Source organism: Dromiciops gliroides, chromosome 5 (assembly GCF_019393635.1).
Source record: "Dromiciops gliroides isolate mDroGli1 chromosome 5, mDroGli1.pri, whole genome shotgun sequence".
In the NCBI taxonomy this organism is placed as follows: domain Eukaryota; kingdom Metazoa; phylum Chordata; class Mammalia; order Microbiotheria; family Microbiotheriidae; genus Dromiciops; species Dromiciops gliroides.
Genome location: NC_057865.1, coordinates 101,059,316 through 101,069,886, shown reverse-complemented (window position 1 = coordinate 101,069,886; position 10,571 = coordinate 101,059,316). Strand labels below are relative to the sequence as shown.

General features: G+C 37.8%; 1 protein-coding gene across 1 annotated transcript; it reads left to right on the top strand.

Annotated features, from left to right (window-relative positions):
• The first annotated feature begins 7,506 nt into the window (after positions 1-7,506).
• Positions 7,507-8,433, top strand: LOC122728751 (olfactory receptor 6B1). Its single transcript, XM_043967533.1, has one exon. The coding sequence runs from the start codon at positions 7,507-7,509 to the stop codon at positions 8,431-8,433; it is 927 nt and encodes a 308-aa protein (XP_043823468.1).
• The last annotated feature ends 2,138 nt before the right edge of the window (positions 8,434-10,571 follow it).

The following is a 10,571-nucleotide window of genomic DNA, read 5'->3' as shown; positions in this document are numbered from 1 at the left end:
TCCAATCCTGGTGTTGTCAATGATTCAGTACCTAAAGAACTCTCACCTGTCATTCCAAGAAGCTGTGGCATACACAGTGGCCATACCCTGGTAAAAACCTGTCTGGACAAATGGGTTAAACCAGTTTGAGGGTAACTGACAGGTACCAACCTCAAACCTATTGGTGAGTTAGGGGGACATCTAAGCATGTGAAGACTTCCTCTGGCGACCATGGAGGTGCTTGAAGGAGATGCTATGGAGCACTTAGAGCTTGGAATCAAAGATGCCAAGATCATCCACTGCATTCTGGGACATCTCTAGTAATCTTGACTTTTATTTTGCCATTGCACGTCAATGATTCTGAAAGAATGAGACTGATGACTTTGTGCAACTCTGCCTCACTTAAATCCAATTCATATACTAGTCAAGATATCTCCTATAATGTCATTGGTCCTTATAAAAAACAAGGAATGAACAACAACTAAAGAATTATGTTGCCCCAAGCCAAAAAAGAAAAATGGATTTTTTTTTGCCTGACTCTGAGGGAATTTTGGGACATAGATTCTAATGACTAATAATCATCTTATGGAATATGGTAGCTTAAAGAAATAAAAACCATCTGATTCAATGGGTAAAAAAAATGTTGAACTAGGAGTCACAAGACTGGAATTTGAATTTTGGCACTGACACTATCTGTGTCACCTTTGTCAAGTTACGTAACTTGTCTGGGCCTCAGTTTCCTTAACATGAATTGGACATGGGGTAGGTAGTTTATTTCTCCAAAGAAATGAGAGGATTAGACAAGATGACCATTACAGTCCTTTCCAGCTTTCTGATTAAATGGATGACAATTTTGTCTGACTGGGACATTTTAATCCCAGAGAAGGATTAGGATGATATAGGGACTTGAAACTGTTATATTTTGTTTTAATTCTCATTGGTGATTCTGTTCTCTAATACAGAGACTTCTCTGCATTAGATATCTCAGCCCAATATTTCAAAATTAAAATTCTCTTTAAAATCCCCACATTAAGAAACAGTGTCACATAAGGTTTTCTTGAAGGAATTGAAGATGTTTAAACTAGAGAAAAGACAAGCTAAGGGGGTGGATTCATGAATATTTTCATTAAGTATCTGAAAAGCAGTTATGTGGAAAATGTATTCCACTATTCTAAGATTAAAATTTCTAGCAAATTATATTTGAAATTTTTATTTTGAATTAGGTTCACTTGGATGACTTTTCCATTTCTCCAGTGTAAAAAAGAATGGTCTTTGATATTTGATTTACTTTTCCAATAATAGTTCTACTTGGCAAGTGGATTTGTGGCAGCAATAATTACAGCATGGTATTTAAAAAGAACACAGACCTGAATCAAGGAGATTTGACTTTATAATAATAGCTGATTTTTATTAAGTTCTTTAACATTTACAGAAAACTTAATGAACTTTATCTCATTGCACTTCACAACAATCCTTTAAGACAAGTGCTACTGGTAGCATTATCACCAATGTTTGGTGAATGAATGTTTGTTGAACAAGTTCCTATGAGACCTGGAACACAATCCTGCTATTTTAGGGTACAAAGGAAATCATTAATCAATAGATGTGATGATCTTGCAAACCCCATGCTAGGGCATAAAAGATTACAGGATCATAGGTTTAGAGATAGAAGTGACCATAGAAGTCATCACATCCAACCCTTTCATTTTATAGAAGAGAAAACTGAGGTTTAAGGTGCTTAAGTGAATTGCCCAAGGTCATATAACTAGTACAGGTCAGAGACAGGATATGAATACAGTTTTTTCTGATTCTAAGTCCAATACTCTATCTACTATGCCATTGTGCTTTTGTCAACAATTGGCAAAAACTTAGATCATGACTTGTGGGCTGGAAGGTCAAGGAATTGTGTATAGTTTAGTCTAAGGAAAGACAATGGAGAACAGAATAATGCCAGGTCTCAACCACTCTAGGTGGCAACCATAAGATTTAATATTATCTGCTGTTTTTAAACTTTTGGTTAGCAACATCTAGCTATAAAGGTTTTGGATTTTAGTAGTTGTCATCGATCTTCAAGAAAACACTCAAACAGGGAATTCAGAAAATACTACTACTACTACTACTACTATTACTACTACTACTACTAATAATAATAATAATAGCTAAAATTTATATAGTGCTTTCAGGGTCTCAAATGCTTTTTCATACATGCTATTGTTGTTTGTTTCTCATGACAATCCTGTGAGATAACTGCTGTAATTAGCCCCATATTACAGATAAGAAAATTGGGGCCAAGAGTTGCTAAGTGACTTGCCAAGGGTAACTAACACCTAGGAAGTGCTTGAAGCAGGATTTGAACTCAGATTTTCCTTATGTACGTGAGGCACTTTATCCATTAAACCTAGATCTGGGGGCAGCTAGGTGGCGCAGTGGATAGAGCACCGGCCCTGGAGTCAGGAGTACCTGAGTTCAAATCCGACCTCAGACACTTAACACTAGCTGTGTGACCCTGGGCAAGTCACTTAACCCCAATTGCCTCACTAAAAAAAAAAAAACAAAAAAAAAACCCTAGATCTGTCGAGATATAAATGCTTAGTTCCTTGTGTCCCTATGAAAGTGCTTAACACTGCTTTTTTTATTTGTTCATTTTTATTGCCCTAATCCTATATTATAGAAACAGAAAGTGAGCTAAACTTATTATATTTAATTGTATTGGCCATATATGTGTAACTATGGAACTCGAAGGAAAAATTAAAGTCTATCTTTGGTTTAAATGATCCTAATTGGGAAGAATATACATTATTAGCAAAAATGTACATTTATTACTAGCACCATCTTCAGATGACTCTTCTGTCACCTAAAAAAAGATATGACAAGGATTTGGACATAAGAGGTGATACCATAGGTAAATTAGGAGAGAAAGGAATAGTCTACTTATCAGATCTTTGGAAAGGAAAACAGTTTATGACCAAACAAGAGATAGAGTATATTATAAAATGCAAAATGGATGATTTTGATTACATTAAATTAAAAAATTTTTGTACAAACAGAAGCAATGCATTCAAAATTAGAAGGGAGGCAGAAAGCTGGGAAACAATTTTTGTGGCCAGTACTTCTGATAAAGGCCTCATCTCTAAAATATATAGGGAACTAAATCAAATTTATAAGAATCCAAGTCATTCCCGAATTGAGAAATGGTCAAAGGATATGAACAGGCAGTTTTCTGATGAAGAAACCAAAGCTATCTATTGACATATGAAAAAAATGCCCTAAATCACTATTGATTAGAGAGATGCAAATTAAAACAACTCTGAGGTACCACCTGACACCCATGAGATTGGCTAAAATGACAAAAAAGGAAAATAATAAATGTTGGAGAAGCTGTGGGAAAATTGGAACACTAATGCATTGTTGGTGGAGCTATGAACTGATCCAACCATTCTGGAGAGCAATTTGGAATTATGCCCAAAGGGCGATAAAGTCCATACCCTTTGACCCAGCAATACCACTTTTGGGTCTTTTTCCCAAAGAAATCATGGAAAGGGGAAAGGGACCCATATGTACAAAAATATTTATAGCTGCTCTTTATGTGGTGGCAAGGAATTGGAAGTTGAGGGGATGCCCATCAATTGGGGAATGACTGGACAAGTTGTGGTATATGAATACAATGGAATACTATTGTGCTGTAAGAAACGATGAGCAGGAGGAGTTTAGAGAAACCTGGAGGGTCTTGCGTGGGCTGATGATGAGTGAGATGAGCAGAACCAGAAGAATATTGTACACAGTATCATCAACATTGAGTGTTGATCTACTGTGATGGACTATATTCGTCTCACCAATGCAATGGTACAGAAGAGTTCCAGGGAACTCATGATAGAAGAGGATCTCCAAATCCAGGAAAAAAAAAAAAAAAGAACTGTGGAGTATAGATGCTGAATGAACCATACTATTTCTTATATTTTTGGTGCTGTTGTTTTTTCGATTTTGAGGTTTTTCATCATTGCTCTGATTTTTCTCTTATAACATGACTAATGCAGAAATAGGATTAATGTTATTATGTATATATATATATATATATAACCTATATCAGATTACCTGTTGTCTGGGGAAGGGGGGAGGGAGGGGAGGGAGGGAGAAAAATCTGAAATTGGAAATCTTGTATAAACAAAAGTTGAGAACTATCTTTACATGTAACGGAAAAATAAATAAATTAAAAAAAAAAAAAAAAGGTATGACGCCTTCCAAATAGAAACTCTTGATTCCTTAACAATCATAGACCATTATGGTAGAAACTTCCCTTCCTCATGGGATTTATCAGTAACATGGGGAAACTCCTGGGCAATATAAGGTTCTCAGAAGCTGATGATACCAATAGCTTCTTGTTCCCAAGATTATGTAATAGATGCCACCTGGCAGAGGATGGCTATTGTAGCCACAAGGTGCTGGAGATGTCATTCTATGGCCCTTTACATAGACCCACACATCTCTTGTATGGGAAGCCCCTCATAGCATGTCTAGATGGGGGCATTGGGAGTAGTCTGTGCCTATTCTCTCCTTCTAGCTTTAGATAGTAAGTATCTCATGACCATGTTCCAATAAATGACTTTCTATTTTCTATTTTTTCCTCTTTCAGATTCACTGAAGAATCTTCCTCATCCTTCATTCTGCTAAGGGCAGCTAATTGAGGGTAAGTACCAATTCTCCAGGGGTCATTTTGCAGGGGGTTTTTTAGTTGCACTGGTTTAGTGTTGAATAAGAAATAACAACCAGTGGTCATAACATAGGGATGTCTAAATCTCTGCTTGTTTTTGTTTCATTTTCACCACAAATCTCTCCCATTCCCTAATCAAATATCATGACTTCTTACCTCACTATCCATCTACGTGTGTCCTAAGGTGAGAAGAGAGGACTCTCCCCTATACCCTGTTATTGTTCTTGATGTATATCTTTGTTTGTACAATGCTGTGACTAACTCATATGCAATTTGAAGAAATAAGTGCCTGGTTTTCATGGGGCTCTTGAAAAATGTGGGAGTGTTTCTACCATTTCGTTTTAAGGGTCAGGTGATAGTTAGATTTTGATCTGTGGTAGAATCACAAAGAAATTAAAATTTCTTCCAGCCAATTCTTTAGGTTTAATGTCAGTGCTGCTACTTACACAGAAATCAGACAACAAGGGAAGCCTCCATTGTGGAGGTCCTTCTGTGGGTACAACTATACTGGTGGAAGTTTTTTCTATCTCCTCTCTTATTTCTATTTCTCTTTGTTTGTGTATGGCTCTCTCTGGATATAGGTCGGAATTGGGTTTGTTTCTTTCTGTAGGTGTCTGTGTGGCTTTGTGTGTTCTTGCATTTCTATTTTTGTGAATGTGTGCCCATTCTGCAGTGTGTGAGTATGTCTTACTGTGTGCATCTATATGTGATCGTGACCTGTGTTAACATACATATTTGCCTACAAGTATGTTTTTATATGCTTCTATCTACATAGAGCTAAGTGTACAGAGCAGGTACCCAATAACTACCTAAGTGGATGTATGACTTTATCTCTATTGTATCTGCACCTACATTTACATATCTATACACATCTTTATATGTATGCACATTTTAGCTTACATATTTGTATCTATATGTTATTTTAGTGTGGCTACATGCCCATAGTCTCCTACACCAATCAAATTGCAGGGCAGACCAAAAAAGAAAAATGTTTCTATTTGTGTGTGTGTATGTGTGTGTGTGTGTGTGTGTGTGTCCATCTTTCTGGTTGTATGTCTGACTGATTACTAAAATGTAGGCTTATCTATGATTGCATATGACTGTGACGATAATCTTTACAGTCTGGAGTGTTTTCCAAGAAGAGAGAAATATCAAGGATAGGGAAAGTGATGATGAGTCTCAGTCATGGGGGTGTTATTTTTCTTCCTGTTTATCAAGTTCTTGTTATGGCTGAAAAATTCATTACTTGGTGACAAGCCTCTCCATACATGACTAGACTGATCCTCACAAAGCAAACATACTCTGTTTTCCAAGACCATACTCAAAGCCCACACAACATGATATGCTTTGCCAGAACTTGATCTCTTCCGCTAGCATAGCCTTTAAAAACCTTGGGTCGGGGCATCTAGATGGTGCAGTGGATAGAGCACCGGCCCTGGAGTCAGGAGTACCTGAGTTCAAATCCGGCCTCAGACACTTAACAGTTATTAGCTGTGTGACCCTGGGCAAGTCACTTAACCCCAATTGCCTCACTAAAAATAAAAAAAAAATCAAATTAAAAAACAACAACCTTGGGTCATCTCCATGGTGGGGCAAAGTATGAAAATAGAACTTTTGTGAATTATTTAAAATTATAAGGCTTTAATTAATAAATACCAAATATTACCTTGAACTTTAAGATACCCAAAGTCTCAAATGAGGGACCATTCAGGACTTAATAATTCATATGAATTACTTATTAAAGGGGAACACATATAGCATAGTGGACAGAAAGCTGGTCTTGGTCAACATGTCTTTAATAAGTCATTTAATCTCTTAAAGCCTCAGGGAACACTGTAGGATTATAAGTGCAGGAGAAGTGACAATCTTTGGTAGAGGGAGTTTTCACTTTGTGAGTTTCCTCTATCAGTGAAATCACAAATCTAATACCATTCTATAACAACTCCCTGAGGTCTAATATAACATTATTGTTGTTCAGTCACTTCAATTTTGCCTGACTCTCGGTGACCTGATTTAGGGTTTTCTTGGAAAGAGATAGGACTGGTTTTCCATTTCCTTCTCTAGCTCATTTTATAGATGGGAAAATTGAAGCAAACAGGGTTAAGCAAGTTGCCTAAGATCACACAGCTAATGTCTGAGGCCAGATTTGAATTCTGAAAGATGATTCTTCCAGACTACAGGCTAGGTTCTCTATCTACTATATCACCTAGATGCCCCTATAATCCAATATACTGTTTTCCTAAAGACATAAGCATTCCTATCTATTCCCTTATGTGGATAGGCCAGTCTCTTAGCTTCCCATATACATAGTAATCAATTTATATTAAAATATTACCCTTTCTCATGGTTGTTCCACAAATTCCCACCAATACTGCCTTTCCTCCCATGTTTACTCCTCTGTTACCAAAAATAATGCCCCCAAATCTGTTTCCTGAGGAGCATAAATCACAATACCTCACATACAAGTATATGCATGTACATAGAGAACCCTCCACAATGTAGTTCTCTTCTAGCAGTGTCTCTTGCATCTCAGAATATTTCAAATCTAAAACTGATATAAAATTGGGCAAAGTGAGATTTCGGACATAAATGAGGAAATGCTTCTCATAGTTGAAGAAACAACCATTTGTGTTATCAGATATCTCCACAGGAAGGCCAGTTATTCCTCTAGGTCTTGGTAGACATAAGATGGAATCTAGGGTTTTAGATCATTGTGCGGGTTCTACTTAGGGTGTGTGGGGGGGAAATGAAGTTCCTATTTTCAGGAATTTTGTGACCATGTGATTGATTATTTGTCTAGGAAAGTTAAGCTGTATATCATGGATGTGGAGAACCAGACGATGGTGACCGAGTTTATTCTGGTTGGGTTCCCAGGGAGCAGGACCATGCGTGGGCTGGTGTTCCTGATGTTCCTCTTGGCCTACATGCTGACAGTATCAGAGAATGTGATCATCATCCTTTTGGTGCAAAGGAATAGGCCGCTCCACAAACCAATGTACTTCTTCTTGGCTAACCTTTCCTTCCTGGAGACCTGGTACATCTCTGTCACTGTGCCCAAGCTGCTATTCAGTTTCTGGTCTCTGAGCAACAGCATCTCTTTCTCCCACTGCATGACTCAACTCTACTTTTTCATTGCACTTATGTGTACTGAGTGTGTACTCCTGGCTGCCATGGCATATGACCGCTATGTGGCCATTTGCCGCCCACTCCATTATCCCACAATCATGAGCCATGGCCTCTGTTTCCGCCTGGCCCTAGGATCTTGGACCATTGGATTTGGCATCTCCTTGGCCAAGATCTACTTCATCTCCCGCCTTAGTTTCTGTGGCCCCAATGTCATCAACCATTTCTTTTGTGACATCTCTCCTGTGCTCAATCTGTCCTGCACAGATATGTCCATGGCTGAACTGGTAGATTTTGTTCTAGCATTAATCATCTTTCTTTTTCCATTATCTATTACAGTGTTGTCCTATGGATGCATTCTGGTTACAGTTCTAAAAATGCCCACAGGAAAGCAAAAAGCTTTCTCTACTTGTGCCTCACATCTTGTGGTGGTCACTGTTTTCTACTCAGCCACCATCTTCATGTATGCCCGGCCTCGTGCCATCCATGCCTTCAACATGAACAAAGTCATTTCTATCTTCTATGCCATTGTCACCCCAGCCCTTAATCCTTTCATCTATTGCCTAAGGAACCGAGAAGTCAAGGAGGCTCTGAAAAAGTTGACCTGTGTCCAGGATACCTGAACTGATCCATCTGGCTACTAAAGCCAAATGGACAAAGACAAACAGTTGCTTCTCTTCTCCCCTGTCTTGCCTGTTCAATTGTAGCTGAATTTCTCCCTATTAGCATGCTACTATGATTTTTTGGCAAAGTCCCTTGGACATATCCTGAAACTTCCTTAGCTCTTCAGAGAATGTAGCCTTTGAGTGTCTTAGTCTCAAAATAAGAAGAAACCTTTCTATGACTCTGAATGAGAAGGGGGGCATCCATTGTATAAAGACAATTTAAAATTACAGAAAATTAAATAGACTTGAGTAATAGTCTTAGTAGGTAACATTTATATAGTGTTTTAAGGTTTACCAAGAGCTTTATATATGTTATCTCATTTGATCTTCACAAAAACCCTGTGAGGTAGGTGCTATTATTATCTCCTTTTGACATATGTGGAAACAGGCTAAAAACAGTTAACTGGTTTGCTCAAAGTCACATAGCTTATATATGTGTTAAGCAAGACTCATATTCTGGTTTGCCTCACTCCAGATCTAACAAGGGCATTTAATTCTATCTTCTAGCCTACATGAATTATTTTCTCCATCATCCGCAAGAAATGGTCATCTAGACTTTGACTGAACACTTTGGTCTTGGGGGATTTGTTACATATTGGGACAATTAATTTCATTTCTAGAAAACTCTAATTCATACACAGTTTTTATTATGTTGAGCCAAAGTCTCTTTCCCTATTCAACTATTTTTTCTAGTTTTGACATCTGGAACCACGGAGAAGGAATTGGTTTCCCTTTTCTTGATTTTAAAGATAGCTGTTATGTGCCCACTCAGTATTTCCTTCTTTAATACTGTAAAGTCAAGCTGTAAATAAGAGAGTAAAGTTCAGAGTGAACTGGAGATAACTGCTTTTTAGCCCTGGAAAATCTGGTAAGATTTATATTATTGGTTTCACCCTGGGTTATCAGTGGAGAAAATTAACCTCTTCTTCTGGAATTGTATTATTAAATATGTATCTTCAGAGAAGGGGAGTTTGTTCTAGAATTGCTGCCCTGTGCCAGTTGTAAAATATGTCTTATTCTTCTGGTTTCAACATCTGTCATTTTTTTAGGACAAGAGAAAAATTAATTATCTCTTTGGTGGGAGATAGTGCAATTGACTTATTTTAGGGTATATGTTAGGAAATTCTTTATATAGAAGCTTTCTTCTGTTTTTCTCCCCCTTCTCTTTCTTATATCTTAAGATTTAGGTGTATGTGCAAGAAGCTGTATTCTCATGATGAGATACCCGTGCCCTCCCTTTCAATACCAGTCCAGCTTTCTTCACAGAACTATAGTTACAGAATGCAAAGTTGGAAAGCATCTCAAAGGTCAGTTACTTTAACCCCTGCTCAGCGAAAGAAGTCTAGGTACAACATTCATAATAAATAGCCTTTCATCTTTTGGTTTAAGACTTATGAGTTTCAATAAACCAATCCCTGAGGCACCTGGTTTCAGTTGTTGTTTTTTATAGCTTTCATGGGTAGTATGTGTTTTCTTGTCTTGAGCTTATAACTAGCTCCTCTGTCAGAATCTGGTAATGATGAACTAAATAAATGGGGAAATGAAGGGCATCCTGTGAATGCATTTACTCAGTTAGCACTGATCATGGTACAATCTTAGTAAAAGCTCAAGGGCATCCCTGTCCATATTCTTGACCAGTGGAAACAGTACAGAAGGATGGGGTTTGCCAGATATATGTCTTGTGATTTATGATTCTCTTGATTATCAGGGACTGGTGAGTTGAATTATAAAGTGATCTTTGTGCACAGCTTACTTAGAGAAGAGCAATACTTGAGGCTTCCAACTATGGGGCAAGCAATGGCAAAAAGGCAGGATGAAGGCACAAAGACAAGGACAAAAGGAGTGATGTGAATGAATAGGAAGTGGAATGAATAGGGTCAGGGATTGGGGAGGGCTGGAAACAGCAGGATTTACAGTAAGGATACAGTGTCTAAAAAGGGTTATGATGGAAAGTTAGTAGAGGCTGTATATTAGATGAGAACTGATCACTTTAAGGCTTGGTTTAGTAGGTATTGAAAGTCAGCTGCTCATTTAGCTCTGCTCAGCTGAATGTCTCCAGATCAGTGCTGAAGACACACTCATCAGAAGTTATCACC

What these genes read in the sequence shown, in the direction of transcription:
- LOC122728751 (XM_043967533.1), top strand. Translation starts at nt 7,507, where the DNA reads ATGGATGTGGAGAACCAGACGATGGTGACCGAGTTTATTCTGGTTGGG.